We start from the raw sequence: 19,426 nt of genomic DNA on the forward strand, positions 1-19,426 counted from the left end.
GCACAGACAGGCACTGCAGGTCTCTGCAGCACAGAGGAGCCCGAGCCTGACACAGCATGGGTTTTGCTGTTAACAACCTTCAGAGATTTTCTTGCTTGTTTGGTTTTGCTGAGATGTTCCAACAAAAAGCAGTAATTTGGTTATGTGAAGCACAGAACAAGAGCCAAGCCCTGAATTTTCCCACTGCAAGATAAGCAAGAAACTTATCTTTGTCTAGTGCAAACACTTTCTCATACCAGAATAACCACCACAAATACCATGTAATTGTTGACATATGAGAGCTTCTTCCTTCAGTAATTGCGTTTCCCAGAGCTTCTTGGCTAAGATCCTCTCTGCAGTAACTTTTACACAGATTATTTTTTTTTTTCTTAATAGAAGTTTGCCATCTGAGTTGAAACTATGAGCATCTCCAGTCAGATGCCGTCTCCATATTCAACCTCTTGAGAGTATCCAAATTAATTCAAAACTGCCTGTATAAGGTCTGGGAGTGATGGGGTTAACTTTTCTCATAGCAGCCCCTCTAGTGCTGTGTCCTGGATTAGTGGCTAAAACAACAGGGCTAACACAGCAACGTTCTGGCTGTGCCTGACCAGTGCTTGTCAGCCCCAAGGCTTCCTCTCTTTCCCACTCTGCTCCCCCAGTGAGTAGGCTAAGGGCAGGCAGGAATAAATCTTCTGGAAGATTTAATTACTTTTGACAGATTACCAGCAAAAAGGACCCAACAAAACGTTTTGCAGATTCTCCACTGCCATCCAGCTCTTTAACCATTTGTAGTTCCTCTGCATGTTACTTGAGCCACCAAGGAGATCCAGGATTAAGTACAGGTCAGACTGTACATAGGAGTTTATAAATATTACTGACAGACACTTCAATAAGTTAATCAAGTTCAGACAGTATTGGGTTTGGCTACAGAGTTAATATTTCTATTGCTTCTAAGAGTGCATATCACCGTTCTAGAATAATTTATCTTACAAATGTCTTAACTCTTTATTAACAGGAACTTGACTATTAAGTGTGGACAAGCTCCTGTCTGTCATAAAAGAGTGACATGTTCTGCAATGGTCAGTTCAAATCCCAGATGACAGCCTGCCCCAGCATGAAGTGTTTCCAGGGAGAAGAACCACAAACCTCTATATTGGCCTGGAGGGCAGTAACCCAAAGACCAGTTGGGTTTCTTTTTAGGTGCCTTGTTTTTGTTTTCCTGAAGCTCACCCGCAGTATTTTTTCACTCAGTGAAAACAGATTCATTCAATTAAGTTCTCTAGAGACACTCCTTGGAACTCCAGTGAGTAATAATTAAAAAAAACAATTTAACTGCAGTCGTAGCATAACTTGAGCATAAAAGATGGTAAGCAAAAAACTGAGAAGTGCCTTTTCTCTGTAAGTTCTCCTGGACTCCCACCTCATACGGAAAATGACACGCACCACCAGTGACCAAGGAACTTTCAACTAAGCATTACAGAAATCATTAACTGTTTTATCAAAAATGCTAAACAGGTAATTCAATTCCTAAGTACTTACAGAAACATCACATTAGAACAAGATTTCTGAGGAAATAAATGATGTAATAAAGTTAGGTTCAATAAAATCATGGCAATACCCATTCATGGCTATACATAATGTCCTTGTCATTAAGAAATGAAAAATTACTGGTATACACATTACGCCATATTGAAGCACTTGAGCCTTTTGCCAAAGAGAAACCTGAAATGAATCTTGGTTGGACTAGTAATACTTGTATTTTTTAGGCTGTATATTTGCTGTACAGGAGTATCCATTCTGATTATTCAAACAGCATCATGTTGTCCATTATCAATACCATCATTATATAAAACTGTGAACATGTATAACAGAAAAAAATAACTTTTCCAGAATTCTATCCCTGACCCTGACAAAAACTCCCTATCCAAGATGTTTTTCATTCAGCAAAGAGAGATGCACTCAATTAAATGCTATTAGACTAGTAAACCCCTTAAGTGTCCATTTTTTGCTCAAGTGTTAAAATAACAGGTAAAATTCCAGTGTTGTATAAGTGCAGAGGGAAGATTTTATTAAATAATTATTTTTGTAAAGGCTGAAAAATAAAACCAATTTTATTTTTTTTGGTGCTGTTAAACACATACATATTTACAAAATGTGTTCATCTCGTACTCTGTGGATATACCACAGAATTTAGCCTGAGATGGGATCCATTGACTGAGAATCCTTACAAAAATAGCATTAAAGTTGGTTTTAACCAACTCTGTGGAGCACAGAAGTCCAAAGAAAAACAAGAGAGCCTTGAAGACATACACTCCTCAAATGCAGCTGAAAGCCCACTCCCTTGACAAGCCATGTTTTGGGAGATGTACACACACACACGCTTCTTAGGCCAGTCCTGGGCAACAGGGCATTCGTGGAGCTGTGACCTCAGACTTCTCAACCCTGCTGCCCAGGGACAGTTCTTCCACTTCAGCTTTTATATCAGTGAAGGAAATCAGAGTGGAGCCAGCATTCTTACACTGAATAGTGCGCTTCTGGAGGCCACAAGAGTTGGAGGAACGTCCCTTCATCCTCAGTGCACCGGCCTTTGGCAGAACCTGCAGACAGCTGCAGCCAGGCAACGCACCCACTGCCTTTGCACCCCTCAACCACAGGGGTGTCACTCGTGGAAGGCTCCTACAACCCCCATGTTTAGTTTTGTGTGGCACTAATAGCTCAGGCAGAAATCTCAAGGCCTTAAGAAAGATCCACTGTTCCAAAAGGGTAGGGTAGGGTAGCTGGATGCACCACTTGAGCTATTTAACACCTTATAACACATCTGTTTTTAGCAACTGAGCTTTTTGATAATTTTATCAAGCTACACTCTGAGCCCAGCAGCAAAGATAAGCGAGATCAGCATTAGTTTCTTTGAGGGAAGACAAAAGAAGAGCAAGATATATTCTTGTACATTTCTTATGCATATTTTTGGGAGTTATACAACTTTAGTTTTGCAAAGCAATTTTCTGACTTTCACTGACAAACAAATCTGATCTGAAAAATCTTACATCAGCAGGGTTGGTTTGCAGATGTTATTTGCACCATTTATTTATCAAAAATAACTAGAAAATGTTTTTAAAACATCATTCCAGACTGTACAAATAGGAATGTGACATGGGCTGTCTGTTTTACTTATACTGTTTTACTGCTTCATATTCTGAGCAAACAGAGAGGCTATTTTCCCCAGGGGTTCAGGAGGGCATACTACTTCATTTCTGCAGAAAATTGTTTCTCCGGATTTCAATCTTTTTAGCTAGATATGACAAAATATAATATCAAGAACACTTATGCTTTTTATCAGCTCTATTTTCAAAGCATAAATAATAGATCAGTATACATTTCAGTCAGGTGACCAAGTCTTATTTTCAGAAATCAAATAAGCATTTTGCAATTTTTAAATGGTGCTGTACATTTTCACCATAGTATCATTATGCCTTTAAAATGCTTTCAAAAGATCAATTTATAAGCACAGAGCGATTCTGAAGATATTTCACTAGTGTTAATAATACCTCACTCAGGTGGCATTCAATTTTCTGAATCCTTGGGTTAATGAGGCAAATAAATCAAAATTAAATTGGCCTTGGAAAAAAAAAATCAAACCAAATTGCATCTATCACATTATACATCCTGAGATACCTTCAGTACTGTTCACAATGGCTAACAACATTCCAGCTCTCAGAACCATTACACTTACTCATAACACAATCTGAGATTTTAAAATCAAATAGATCACGACTAGATGAACATAACGCCTTATAATATATCAGGAGTATTCACAATAAGTTGCATACAATCCAGCACTTTCCATTAAGTGTCCCTAAATTTCAGCTTCCCACCATTTGTTCAATAATCTAACAAACTCTTTCCAGGAGGATCACACCATTGCAAACCAGAAAGTTTTAAGATAAGCCTCAAAATGAAAATACATTCTGCAACCCAGCTGCCATTCACCATTTCTTTAAAAAAGCCCCAGCAACACACAGGTGTAGCCAAACAGCTGAAACTAACAAAAATCCTTGCATTTTGGAAAAAGAAATACTTCTAGTCATATTGCTGTAGTAGGAATGGTGGAAAAAAAATATTACCTTTACTCCCTTCTCTGAAACACAAGAGATAGGAAATATTTTCCAGATGCTGTAAGAGGGATTCTACTGTTGGGGAATACCAGTGTTGTCAGTTCTTTAAAAAATTGGTTAGTAATACACAACACAGAGAAGAACTAAAGATGCCTAAGTCGTTACCAGGAGTAATAAATGCAGCATGAGCAAATGCCAATCAACAAATACTGACATGCAACACCGCAGCATTTGCCCTTGTTTTGCTGTTGCTACTTGTAGCACAGTAACAAATGCACTTTACCCATGGAGTCACCTACCTGCACAAGGGCATCTTGCACCACAAGGAACTTCCCACAACCACAGAGCCCCAGTTGAAAAACAAACTTCCACATTGAGCTGTTGTAACCACCTTCATCTACTAAGTCAGCAGCACGACTCAAGATTTCCATACACATGCTATTTACACTTTTTAATGGAAAACGCTACACAAAAGTAAGTCGGGTATTTTGTCCAAACTAAGTTAATACTATTAACATCTAAAATTTAAGGAAAACATGAAAAAAAGCTTGAGGGTGTTTTTGTTTTGTTTTGTTTTTAAGTAGTTAAGAGCCCAAGTGCCCTTACATGGCGCACACTGAAAGCAACATGGAACAGCACAAAACCATGCTTGCACAATATCCTCAGGCAGTGCCTTTTTAGAACCATTTCATAGAATCATTTTGGTTGGAAGAGACCCTCAGGATCATCAAGTCCAATCATAACCTAACTCCAGCACTAAACCATGCCCCTAAAGCCTTGTGGCTTTGCATAATAGTTTGTATTGCCAAGAGCTTGATTAAGAGTAATTTATGTGATGATTTAACATACTTGCTTTGCTTTTCCACCCAGAGAACAAATGACACCACAGAGAGTCAAGAATGTTCTAACTGTTGCTAGAAAAGTAGTGAGAAAATCTGTCTGAGAGACTCATTTTGATGAAACTTTCATCACAAAAGTTCCCAGGCTTATTAGCAATCTACAGCTACTGTGTATGTACTGCAAAGGAGCGATCTTCAGAGCAACAAGTCAGAAAGAGAAAGCTACTGTACAGAACACACTCACCTCTCTTCCCATGGCAGATTTGGAAGAGATGCGCTCCATTTAGTTCCCAGCCCACATCTGCCTCCCGCACTAGCGTCCCAGTACAGCCCAACATTATCGGGCACTAGGCGTTCAAATTTTTAACAGCTTACAGAAAAGCATTCCAAAAGGTGTTGATTTCACCTCAACATAAAACAAATTAAGCATTTTCCCAGCTCCTGAGTTAAAGTTCAGTGCCTAACTCCAGCAAACCAACACCACTCCGCACTCAGCAGCCAAGGAAGTGGACATTTTAGAAGTTCTAATTCAAGTTATTCGTTTGAGTTTTGGCTGTGACATACAGCACTGATAGAAAGTCACCATTCAATGGTTACTCAGTTGCTTGCTCAGAATGACACAGTAATTTTATTCTGATTTTTAGTCCACAGAAGAGAAGCCACAGCTGCTATCACTCCTCTTGAGGCTTTATGCTCTTTGGCAAGGAGTATTGATTTGTGTTTTTATAGCACCTACCAGGTAGTGGTTGTGCACTATCATTACCCAAATAATTTATAACAGGTGAGGAAAAAGGCTTGGAAACTAAACCAAAGGTATCTTGATCTGCTCAGGAAAAGATGAAACATTGCTGAAGCAGCTAAAACAGCCTTTTAAATCAACACATGGTGCAGGTCTGAGATACTCTCGTACATTCTGAAAGGCACTTAAAAGGAGGTAAACTTACATTATTATCATGCATGTAATCAACTCTTACAAGTATTACCATGGGAGCAACACGAACACAGTGACACATCAACTGCTTGAAGGATCAGACTTTAGCTATAAATCAGAATATGAAACTTAGATTACATTAGAACACAACAAAAAGGGTTAAAGAAACTCTCCCAGAAAAAAGTACTGTAAAAAAAGCCACTTTTCTAGCACCGAAGCAATGTTAATTTAAAAACCACGATTCATCTGAAAAATATTCACCTGTAAATCAAAAAATCCCCAAAGATTAATTTCTGCATTTACACTATTTTCAAAGTATATTTAACTTATAGGCATCCTTTTTTTCCTGAAATAATTGCTTACAAGATGAGAACTAAAACACAATCTCGAGTGTAGTAAAGGTAATTGCTGCACTTACTGCTCATGTCATGTTGATGTATTACTACGTATCAAAGGTCACAGTTCTGTACTCATACATTATCAAATTTGAAAGAGCAATATTCAATTCTGACCAACCTTTAAACTGCCCAGAATATGTGTGAAAATGGATGTCGGGCTAGCTCGGGTTTTAAAAAAAAATGAACCCATGTTTCGGAAGCTGAGGGGTCAATCAAGCCAGACTGACAGGGTTAGGTGTCACTTGCGTGCGTCTGATAGTCTCTTAGATTATCAATGAGGTGCAGTACACTGATCACAAGCTAAAGCAGCTGTACTAATGAAAATGAAACAGTCTGAAAAAATTAGGTAGTACAGGCTTGTGACATAGGGCAGTACCTTGTGGACAATAATGCAGGAATAAGGACATAAATCACCATTTAGATACAATAAAACCTGCAATACCCACCCTGAAATGTACATGTCTGCAGAATGGCAGGTCAAAAATTGGCATCTTCAGAACTCCCCAGTCCCCTCTGAAGTTGCCACACGATTTTTTATACTGAGCCAAGGCGGGTTTTCCACGCCTCCACTTCACTGCGCACAGAGCTCTGCAGCCGCATGCCAGGCTGCCCTTTGCGGGTGGGCAGCTGGCTGCTCGCGCCAGCAGCTCTCACAACTGGCTGTAGCACAGATAAATGGGTCTTATCAGAACCTACTCAACCTTGAACAACGTTCTTTTCCTACATATGCCAGCCAGCTGGGGAGCAGGGGCTGCACTGAAGAAGCTGGGGCACCCTCAGCTTTGTTTTAGTAACATATGTGCTCCTTTTAAAACAAACAAACAAACCTATGCAATCCAACTTGACTGAGTACAGCCAGCACAGAATGAACTACTAATCAAATTATCACTTTAAAACTGTAAATCACTGCTATGTAAAGAGCAGCCTGACTCTTACCCCAGCCATCATCATAATTCAGATCAGATGAATATTCAATAGCTTTTTCAGAATCGGGTTTTTCCTCAAGAAGTTACATACACAGCAAAAGCAGCATATATTCAAACAACAACCTATATAATTTCATACTCTTTAACATTTGTTCCATTTGGTAAAACACTGTATTTGAAAAGAGAAGCACAAGTTTAAATATTTTCTCCATTACAAGCAGAAAATCTAAGACAGACATTTCATGAAGTCTACTAGACCCTAAAAATTCATACTAATTAATGTCTTTGCATTGATTTTAATGGACTTCCAATTGCAGGTGATATAACTACTGGTCAATGCCACAGCTAGGATTAAAATGATACCTCTGATTGAACATACTGCTTACAGTACATAAACACACATGCCTTTTACTAATGCAACAACAAGGCAATTATTACAACAGTAAGAACTTAAACTATAAATATATGGGATCTCCTGTTTAAATAGAAGCTCAATATACAAAATATACAAGTTCAAACATTCCTCAAGAATTATCAACTTTCATATTTCTTCTAAAACATCATTTAAAATACTTTTCTTAAAATGAATTTTCATGGTTTTTTTTTTGTAAAATGGTTTTCTTTGTGTGCTGAACAAGTCAAAATCAAGTTTCATCAACTGAGTAGAGCTCCTTGAAGCGATGCAAGGAATTAGAGGGCAGACCATTTCAGGAGAGCTGGAAGGTCTTTGTTCCTTGAGTTTTCTACAAATCCAGCATCTCTATTTTCATTTAGGCAGCAAAATGGAGAGAGAAAAAGAGAAAGAATTATTTCAATATAAGTTACAAATTTAGAGATTAATTTGAATTCACAAACTGAACACCCAAAATTACCAGATCTCCAGTATCTGTACCCCTTGTTTTCTCCTATATCTGATTATTTCAGGATTTTGCTGCATGTATTTCTCTCTGGCAGTTGCAATCTCCCTTTTGTAAATTATTTTTGTCACATAATAAAAGGAGAACACATGATTTCACAGTAGCAAAGGCTTATGAAGCCCTCCTGAGAAACATTAGTAATGGTTTACTGAGAATCCTAGTGGTGCAACACCAGGTATGTGTAGGGGCAGTCCTGAAGTAGATTTACTCCCACAACAACTACAGTGAGAAAAAAACAGTATTACAAGAATCAGTCAAGACACCCCCCCTTCTATGCAAATATTAAGACATGATCAAACTGATTTTATAAAACCTTGAAAGGGTGACGATTCAGTGATTTTAAATGTTTCACTGTTGCCAAATTAGATAAACTATCATGGATCCTAGAAGCATTTGCTTTAATCCCAAAACCCCATGGTTTGGGAGCAAATTATTAAAACCCTTCTCTCTATCCTGCCCATCATACACCTCTCTAGGTCTTATTCTTGCAGAGAAAGATTGAATGTGACCTGACAGGACCCCAGAGACGTTCGCAAATCAAAAGCAATGGTGAAGATAAGTCAAATTCCTTGAGACTTAAAATCTTAAGGGACAACACTTTTTTTTTTAATGCTGACGTATAGCAGTTCCTATTGTTAAACATTATTATAACTCATTCTGTCGTGTAAACAACCCTCTACTAAAGATCAAGTGCTAAGAAATTCCCACCTACTCAGGGTACCATTCTCTTCCTCCAAAAAGCCAGAATGCAGAGCACGAAGTACACATCATTTCAGACTACTATTAGACACAATCTCGAGCAGAGCACACTTCTGATGGAAGTTTACAGTTTGTCCTCTGACGGAAGCTTTGGTGCGTTACCACGCACCGAGAGCGGGAAGCCAATAGCGCTGTGCCAATCAGCCCCAGGAACATCAGCATTAAGAAGAGTCGGTTTTAATTCCTCACCTTCATCACCCTCCACAAACTTGAGACTTGGGAGCTCTGCCTAAAGACCACACACTGGAAGAGAGGAGTACTGACACCGATAAGTAATTAACAGTTTCAAACACACTTCCCTTCGACTGAACCAAAGCTTTCTAAAAACAGCCAAAAATCTCTTCCATGAACTATCACACAACAATGTATTAAACAACAGAATCTAAGTGAAAAGAGGAACAGCGCACACCATTAGAAAGAACCCTTTGGTCACAGAGCCATCTCCTATTGCCCTCTTGTTCTCAAGCTTCATTTTAGACCTAAGGCCTCCAGCAAGTCTATTTGTTCAAATTATGAGGAACTTTCAAAACTTCCAGTCTGAGTTTATCCCTGGAAAACTTACTTTCTACTGTTTATGCACTTAATGTATTTGTAGCCTTTTTTACAATTAGCTTGTATTAGGGATGTGTGTTCTATATAGTCTCCTATGCACTGCAAACATATATGTGAAACTGCAGAGGCTCACTACACCAGAAATCTGGACAGGTTTCCATTTATCAACTCAGGAAGTAACTGAAACATGAGATCTGAGGCACTAACTTCTAACAATGTGACTGGACAGGAAAGATCATCCTACAGACACTGGGAAAAAAAAAAATCCACAAGCCATGGAAGGAAACAAGAGCCTAAACATTTTACTTGAGAATACCCATCAACTGGTCAATTGATTATTTGTCAATAAAGATGCAAAATAAACCTTCAAGGTGGTTGTTCTAGTGAAACATTCACAGGGAGGCCAATCCTTACCCCATGGATGCTCTTCCTCACTCTGGAAAACCTAACAAAACCTCGCTCCAGAAGCGGCTTATTTAGAGCTTCCTTTGCATCCAGTACTCTTGTATTGAAAACATTCAGACTTTATGAAGATTAAGACTTTTGAAGTTTTTAATTGCAGACTTAACTATTTCATAATGAACAGTTTCTTCCAGCTTACTCACTCATCCATCACCATAGATCCACAAGTGCACGTTTTACTAAGTTCAGAACCATGCACCAGAGAAGCGTTTCTCCTACCCTTCAAAGCCTAATATAGCTATAAAAATTAATTACTGCTACAGTTTCACTAACTCTAGAAGTAGGAATCAATGTCTACGTTCTTATGTTTAAATAAAAAGGAAAAGAGCAATTTTGCTACCATCATCTGTAGTAACAGCTAGACAGTCTTATTCTAACAAGTTATTGTCACCTGTTTATTCTGAAATTAATTCTAAAAAGCAAACAAGTTTCTCCAATATGTCAATTGCAACCTTATTATTTCTGACATAACAACATGATATTCACCTGGGGCACATACTGCTACGTTTTCTGAAAAATCTTCTCAAGCTCTTCTCTAATTCTTGATTAGGACGTCGTTCTGACAGACAAAACCACTCTTCCTTACCCTCCCCAGTCTGTTATTCTTTAAATCCTTACAGTGGCTTCTATTCATCTTGTTCTTGACTTCAAGGCAACCATAGGCACACCTAGTTGGATGCTTTTTATAACCTCTTGACCAGTCCATGAGTTGTCAGCATCCACACCATCTTCGTTTGCCTTTCCTTGTGAGCTTCTGCTTTTGCTGTGCGTAGGCTGAACAGCTGTCCTGAGACAAACCATCTCCATGCCAAGATTCCACTAAATGATCTATTTCTGTCAAAATGTCCAAGGGTAATCAATTGTATTCTCCTCTAGAATAAGTATTATAATTTGAAGTAACATTCCCTCATTTCCCTGTTCTGCAGGCTTCTTAGTAAAACTTAAATTTGACCAACTGACTCATTTGTCTTTCATGGCAGATTTTACACAGCCCAGGTAATTCGCCCCAATACATAAACTACAGTTAAATATAAGGAGATCTCTGCAATTACTCACAATATTTCAGAAGTAATAAAAACACAGCACCAACAGGCTTGCCAAGTGTTATTTACTACCCCACTCCATTTCACTTTTCATCCAAGACACAGGAAGAGAGGGATCTTGTATAAAATCTAAGTAGTGACATTTTCACAGGAACATGTTTTTCAGTACTTTTGAAAAAAATTAAGATTCAAGTACATACTGCAAAATCAACAAAACCTGGAACCGTAGCATTTGTTGTATTTTCCCCCCTACTTCCTTCCATCTTCTCATCTTTTAAAAGCCAGCCTGCAATTGAATTAAGTATCACTGAAAACTGCTGTACCTTTTCGTTCCATGAACTTCTGCTTTGAAGTTTTTTGGTGTTACAAAGGCATGACTAAGTGTGTCTACTGCTGTTCACTGGCAGGTATTTTTGGATTTCGATCCAGTTCCCATTGGACAGGCACCTTTTTACTACTGCCACACTTGCAGCAGACAGAAAAACCAAGAAGCAACTGCTGCTGAAACAGAATCATCTTCTCACATTCATATCAGGACTGGGGACACATACTTGGCAAAAGTGACATGCGAACACTTACTGTAAATCAAAGAAAGCCTGGACTCTGTTACTATCATGTGTATCTCCCTGAGCCTGAATTCATTTATAGATTAACTAACACTCCACCCTCATTTACTGTAGCTGCTTTAAAGTCCTGAAAAATTACAAAGTTAAAAATAGATCTTTCTCTACCAAAATACCAGGATATCCTTAACATCTTTTTCAAGCCTTCTGAAGCAATTAAGGGGAACAACTGCTTGGACACTTCTTTTACTGACAAAGTCTATCATGTGCTTAAAACTCACTTATTCTTCCCCACCTCAAAAATCCTAGGTAGTCATAGATCTCATAAAGCTAGGTTTTCATGTTTTAACAAGTATTTGTTTTCACATCAGGTTGACTGTCTCTACTTGATCCAGTGACACATTAAACCAAAAGTAACAGCTTGTCACAGGAATGACTGATGTCACATTTAAGAATGTCGGAAGAAATAATGCTTTCCCTTTCCCCCACCCCATACCAGATACTAAGTCTCTTTTTAAAAAAAAAGATAATCAGATTCCCAATAACCTAAGCAGTATCAGTATCCTTGACAAAAGCAGGAATACAGAAATAGACATCTTCCAGACTAATGAAAAAATTTTAGTATACAGCTACAATATCAACAGATTATTATGGAAAATAACCTGGGGGTCCTGGTGGACAAGCAGCTCAATGAGCAAACATCGTGTTGCTGCAGCAAAGAAAGGCAACAGGATGCCGAGCTGCATTAACAAGGGCACCACCAGCAGAGACAAAGTAGACATTATCCCACTCCATTCAGCACTTATCAGGCCATACCTGGAATACTGTGTTCAGGTTTGGTCCCCACTATGCAAAAAAGTGTGGACAGGCCAGAGAGGCTCCAGAGAAAGGCCACAAAGACGGTCAAGGAGTCACATGGAACACACAAGGGTTAATGAGTACAAGTTACTCCTGGGAAGATTGCAGTCAGACACAAGAAGAAAAATTTCTCACTACGAGAACAATCAGCCATTGGAATAATCTTCCGATGGAATTGGTGTATTCCCCAACATTGGACACTCTAAGATTCAGCTACACAGAGTGCTGGGCCATCTTGTCTAGATGATGCTTTTGCCAAGAAAGATTGTACCACATGATCCTTGAGGTTCCTTCCGACCTGGTATTCTATGATCCTATTATTTTCTCAGTCAGTTCAATAGACATCATACGCATTACAGCTCAGTGGTTGTTTGTCATGGGAAGAACCTAAAATTACTCTAAAAAAGCCTGACACTTAAGATACAAATTTTTAAAAGGAAGTAATACATCGGCATAGAGTAATCTTAACTTCTGAAGTGACAGTAATTCACGCATTCATATCCCATATGAGGGATCAAAACATCAAATTCCACTTGGTTTTAGTGCTTATAAGGATATCCAACAACTTACTGTGCTGAATTACTGAAGTATTCTGTGATTTTTTTTTTCTCCAAAGAAATCAAGCCTTTAAACAGGCAAATTAGTGAGGTCCAAAATGCAATGTGGAGATTACAATCTGAAAGTCTTACAAAATAGAGTAAGCTTTAAAACAGAAATAATTTTTCCTGAAAGGTGACAAAGTTCTGGAATATAAAATACACTATCTTAAAATATTAAAGAATGCATTCCCTTATCACTTTGTACCTTGTACTTTTTCTCATACTGTAAGACATGTTTGGAAAAGGGACTGTTGGCTTTCTATTCCCAACTAAGATAGTCACACACAAGATGGTTACCTGGTTTTACTAGTTCTTTATATACAGTCAAACACCTACAAGTACTCCTTTAATCACATGCCTGCATTCTGTCCATTAAGAATACTAATTAAAGTATGAATCGCAATTTAGTTAGTGAACCAGAAAAAGACTTCCTTGTTATCTAAATACAGACCACTCTGATGATGTAAGGGTTGAGCTTCTATACTAACCCCAAAGAACCAGAAAATAAAGCATCTATTTGGAAAAGAAAATTAATCATCACTGTTCACATAATTATGTCTCATATAAAGACATGGATACTAAGGTCACATTCAGAAACATGTTTTTCATATGGAGGGCTTCTGAGCTACTAAGATTTAGCTTTTTGCTGTCTTTACACCGTAAAACCAGTTCACTTTGGAACCAAGACAACAAATAAAAGAGGGGGTTTGAAGCTTCTCCTTCCCTCCATATAGTGATGTACACAGGGAACAGCACACAATAAAACTTATCAGAACTACTACTAAATTAACCAAGTTACAAATGGTTAGCATTTATTTAGCAAAAAAAAAAAAATCTGATTTAGGTTCCTCACTTCCAAGCATCAGAAAAATTCTAGTCTAGGTTCCCAACTGTTATATTTAACAGGAAACATGTAACACATATCTTTAGCTTGAAAAGCTATACAATAAAAAAAGCACAGTTTCAGTAATCCAGCAACAAATATTCATTATAACTTTAATAATAAGTAGTATCAACAGGTTTTAGGCACCATTAGGAAAGTCTTTTGGCAAATGCACATGCACTTCCCCTATTGATTAGGGATCTATTTCTGTCCTATCAGAGCCACCTTAGTTACACATACACATGCTCCTTTTAAGGTGTCATATTCCTTCTGAACTTCCACAAAGTAACTGTAGAATAGCTGCATACAGCAGAACAGAAATTATCTTCAGTTTTAGGAATCACAAAGCAAGTACTGCTGCTAGATGTCTTTATTTTCCTTTAACAAAATACACAAAGGCACAAAATTCACATATATCTTGTCATTATTGTACAGGTATAAATAGTGCTTTGTATTCAAGTACAATCAAGTGCAGAGACTTTATATTTTATGTAAACACAAAACAGTTTTGTATGTATGTGCCTCTGGTTCATCTGCAATGCAAATACCAAAGGAGATGCCATTTATCCGAGTGCCATTTAACCAAATTCTATCGAAAAGTTAGACAATGAATAACATTAATACCACTGTAATGACACTTCCATACGCTTGAGTCAAATGTCAGATGACACTTTAGCTTGTAAACTTCTGTGTATTTAAAATGTACTCAAGTCACTTTAACAGGGAAGCATTAAAAAGTATCTTAAGTTCACTAGACCAAGCTTCCTAGGTCAGCTGCTGCCAGAAATTTCTCTGCATGTGTGACAGCTAAAGAGATGTCAAATTACAGGTCACCTTTAGCAAAGCTTATACTTTTAAATTTTTAAACATGCAAACTGAGTGATGGCTACAACTGTTAGACTTCAACCAACTATACATTCTGTGTGTTAACTTATTTAAAGACACATGCTTATTTTACAATACCCACTTTTACATGTAGCTTTGACATACCGTGGCAGTTGAGGCAGTTTAAGCTCAAGCGAGATTTATAAATTGTACCATTAAAAAAAGCTCACCTGAATAGTAACAACAGGCATGAACAAAGCTGAAAACTAGCTACAGAAGGCACTTGAAGTACTTTATTCTGTTTTCACTGAAGATTCTTCACTTTGTTCAGCTGAGATAGACTCTGAAATAGAGTCTTCGGTTGTTGAAAGGTTTTCTGCTTCTTCAACTTCTTCAGCTACCTTATCATTTAGCTGCTCATGACTTTGTGCTTTATCATCTGTCTCACTTGTCTCAATGACCTGGGCCGTGTCTTCTTCAGATTCTGTTACAAGAAAAATGATGAAATAAACATTTACAGAAATGAATAGGTAGCTAATATTCTTAAAAAGGAGACAAAACATCTTGCAATCACACATCGGTTTTGACTAGTCACTGCATGAAGTTCTCAACTGCTAAAAACTATTTTATTTCTCTAACAAGAGGGTGACAAGTAAAACCTGTGACATTTAAAAAAAAATTATAGAAAACAGTTCAGACCCCACTATGAAAATAGTATGTATTATTTGTATATGTTCACCCTCAACAGAACCTTTCTAAGCTTGTTAATATGAGACAGTGTCAAATAAGACACAATGGTAATTCAGCTTCTTTGTCCTTGGTAATGAAAGTTTTACCAACTGTATAGCTTTTTCTGTAAGAGTTTAATCTGTACACAGAACCTAAACATTCTGTTTGGTGGAAACTCAAAGAGCCAGATAACCAGAGGGGGGAAAAAAAAAAAAAAAAAAAAACAAACAAACACAAAAAAAACCCCAGAACACTAGTTCTCAATATCTCAAAACAGCCAACAAAAATTACTGGGTATTCTTAATCTTCCCACAGAAAGCGTAGGAAGGAATATCTTTACTCTCCATCTGGGTTGAGTGTTTCTTTGATAATAGGCATATTTTGAAGATCAGTGAAAAATATTTATCATAAAGTACTATCCCTAAAAAAGTTAATTCTAGCTTCAAGACAGGATTTCAGTAGTGTATGAGAAATAAGAGACAGTCACATTTTGAAGTTACATTGCATAAGCACTGAAAAACTGTATACTAAGTGTTGCACTAAATGACACAAAGGTACTGTAGAATTATACTATTGATGCTGGCTTATTTATTGACTGGTATTAGTCAATACTATACAGCATTGATGCATACTGTGAAGGCAAACAGTTCACAAAACTGATGCAAAGTTACAGCTCAAAAAAAACCAACTTTATCAAATGTTTGTAATTTAATATTTATCAAAACATGTTTGGTGTCTCAAAGGGACTGCTTTAGGCTAATATTGACAGAATTCAGGCAGGGCTAGAAGTTTTAGAATGGTTGCTCTGCCTTCTGGTGTCACAACTGATGAGAGCAGCTGCTGCACAGCCCTGCCCAGCAGACCAGGTACAACTGCTACCTGTTACCAAGACCCCTCTTCCCACACACAGCTCCACCTAGCTAGTTCCAGGCTCTGCCTCCGGCTGCTCAGTGCAGCCCAGCTTCTCCATTTCTTCCTCTGACTTGATCTTCCATCTCAGCAAGTTTGCAGCCAACTTACCTCCTGATTCAGATTCCTTCCCTGTTTTCTCAGCCCCAGGCTGCTGAACACCTGCCCTGGCTTCTTGTTCCAAAATCTCTCTGGAACATTCTGTCAGATGGTCCATCCTCCTATTTCTGCCCAAGCAAATTAATGTTCCCAGTTTCTTGCCAGACTACTCCACTCTCCCTTCTTGCTCTTCAATTTCCATCTTGATCCCATCCCAGCCTGTACTCAATCTTTATCTCCCAACTGTCAGTTTTCTTTGCCTCATCTCTGCATTTTTTCTTCAGCCTCAAATTCTATGAATAAGTTTGTGCTTTTTCCTGCTACAATCCTTCCACACTTGAGTTACATTCCTTCTTTATTGCTGCTGTTCAGGCTCAAGTCAAATAAAGTATAGGATGTGAGGAAGAGAAAACTCCATGTACCCTCAACTCATGTGTAGCTTGTAGCATAGCCCAACCGTTACCTATTTACAGAGTTTCAGGCCTACAGTCTTCAACTGAATGATGCTCAGCACTCAGAAGTGAGCTACCCCTCTTATTGTTGCAGAGAACATTTCACTGCATAACCAGTGAAATCACAATACTGCATCACTATTAAATTAAATAGAAGATACATGCCTGTGATTCAGGAATTCATAAAATACAGTATAAAATAATTGCACTAAAATATAGCTACTGTACTTGTATTTTCAAAACCTTTGGGACAAGTTGCCTTCATTACTGCAGCTCCCCATTAGGGCAGAGTTTCACACAGTGCCATGTGTCTGAAGTATCTTTAAGGAACATGTGCTTCACAGTAGTCTGTGTTCATGGCTTTGATATCACAAAGCTTTTGCAAAGCCTTTGAAAGAGAATCCAAATAATAGCAGAGCATTTGATTCCTTGTACCCTTTATGTCCTACCAAAAAGGCAAGCTGTGTTGTTCAGCAAAACTGAACTGTCATAGACTGGAAACATAATGCATTTTTAAACAAAAAGCATTTGTTGACAAGTCATTAAACTCAACCCATGCCTGCTTGAGAAATCATTGAATTCTAGCCATATTAACTGAGGTAAGGAAAGAACACAGCAGGCAGAAACTCACATCTTTAAAAAGAAAGAATAGCTTACAAAAAATATAGCGGGTTCATGCTGTCCTATGGAAGTGGAGCATAATTGGTAGAAAGGCAAGCCAAATCTTCAAAACAGAAAATGCCTCCAATTCGGTCTGGGGTTTTTTCAGTTTTGGTTTGGTTTTTGGTTTGTAGGGGGTTTTTGGTGGTGGTTGTTTTTGTTTGTTTGGCCTTTGGGGTTTTTTTGGTGTTTTGTTTGTTTGGTTTTTAGGGGGTTTTTGGTGGTTTGTGCTTTTTTTTTTTTAAACCACTAAACTCAGACCATTCTGACCAGAACAGACACTTAAGCTGACTTCTTAGTTCTTTGTCCTCAGCCAGTTTTATGCCTACATAAGGTATCTGCTCCATCTATTATAAGATTCCATTTAACATAACACTTGCCCAAAGCCAAGTTCTGCTTCTGGAAGAACTCATCAATACACACACACTTGAAGTGACTTTATTTCTGGAGGACAGCATTACTGTGAACCCTTTCTGTTGAACAACAAACCAAGTTTCTGCATCTGCTTCTTAAATGGAAGTCATTTCAAACATACTAGCAGTTGCCATATTCCAATAATCCTTAAAAATTATAGAGCATTAAATCACCATAAAATATTTCATCAAGATAGTCAAGGAATTCCATAAAAATGTGGAGACAACACAAGAAGCTGTCTCCATAAAGTGCTGACTACCATGGTAAAATCTGAAATTCAAAGAGATTTAATGAAGACCTCTGAACATCAGCACCAGATATTTACCACAAAACACTGAGGCAGTCAAATTTTGTTTCAACCTTCAAAACGCTGCTAAATGCTAAACCTGAATCAAGAACACAGCATAATGGTACCAAATATAGGCAAGGCAAAATTAACCAAGAGGATAAAAGCGGTTCCTGTTGGCTTTTTCAATACAACCCAAACATGAATACTTTTAAGAGAAGTACATAAGAGAACCAACTTGTCTTTGATGACAAAAATATCAACATTGAGCCATTTAAGAAAAATGTAAGAAAAAAACTGAAGTATGTTGCTTCATTGTGTTACTAAAATTTCCCAAGTTACTCTGCTGAACAGGGAAACGTGATGTTTGTGCCAGTAATCTGCATCAGGCTGACAGCTGATGACTCCATATTTCCAGAGGATTAAAAAAACCCACGGTTTGGTGCCAACAGCACTCCCCATAGTCATTCTTCAGATCTCTTATCCACAGGAGTTGCATGTAACATGCTTGTCACTGCATAAGCACAACTGAAAAGAGATTCAGCTTCACGCTCTACTCATTAGTAAAAGTAGCTGACTGGTTAAAAAAATATTTATAGCACTTCTGTATCACATTAGCTTGCAGTTTCTTTGAGCTATCCGGCTACAGTTTAAATGAGTTGCAGATAAGAGTTGGATCTCCCTCTGTTGTCAACACTGTGGTGAAGCTGGTTTCCTGGTGTTAATGTTTGTCTGCATCTGTAAGTGAAGATACTCTCTAACTCTTGCTCTGACAGCAGATATATTTACTGTAGTGAACAAAAGCCTTCCCCAGAGCTGTACCTCTAATGATAGCTCCAGACTTTAAACTTACCAACAAATAATACGTTCATTTCTCAACAAGCCTCAACTGCCTGTAAGTAGTTACATTTCAAATTAGGGTTCTGATGGAAAATGTGACTTACTGAAAATGATATTTTCTCATTCATAAGAGACTTGTGGCAAGTCACAGGCAGTTTATGCACAGTGACAAACTGTTAGAGTAGCACTGGCCTCTCTTGTTGAGAGGCCATCAACAAGACATTTCTCAGATAATAGTTATGCAAAATATGAACACAGACTATTTCTGGCTGCTTACTAATTATCAAAACAGAATAGTTTGTATCATCTTGGAGATGAAATACTCAGAAAAGATCAGATATTTAAGCTAGATAAAACCAAAAGTCACTATATACCAATTACTTATTCC

The 19,426-nt window shown here is 37.9% G+C and overlaps 1 protein-coding gene across 7 annotated transcripts in view; it reads right to left on the bottom strand.

Annotated features, from left to right (window-relative positions):
• Window positions 1-19,426, bottom strand: part of LNPK (lunapark, ER junction formation factor) — a 59,833-nt gene that overhangs the window by 4,793 nt on the left and 35,614 nt on the right. For 3 of the 7 annotated variants that reach the window (XM_065068848.1, XM_065068847.1, XM_005514210.3), the window contains exon 13: window positions 14,180-15,133. In XM_065068848.1, coding sequence (XP_064924920.1) covers window positions 14,943-15,133 — 191 coding nt within the window. In that variant the 3' untranslated portion in view covers window positions 14,180-14,942. Of the gene's footprint in view, window positions 1-2,075; window positions 7,949-14,179; window positions 15,134-19,426 lie in introns of those variants that run through there. The other 4 variants (XR_010473687.1, XR_010473685.1, XR_010473686.1 and 1 more) reach the window with 2 other exon arrangements.

The sequence above is a fragment of the Columba livia genome, chromosome 7, assembly GCF_036013475.1.
Source record: "Columba livia isolate bColLiv1 breed racing homer chromosome 7, bColLiv1.pat.W.v2, whole genome shotgun sequence".
Lineage (NCBI taxonomy): Eukaryota > Metazoa > Chordata > Aves > Columbiformes > Columbidae > Columba > Columba livia.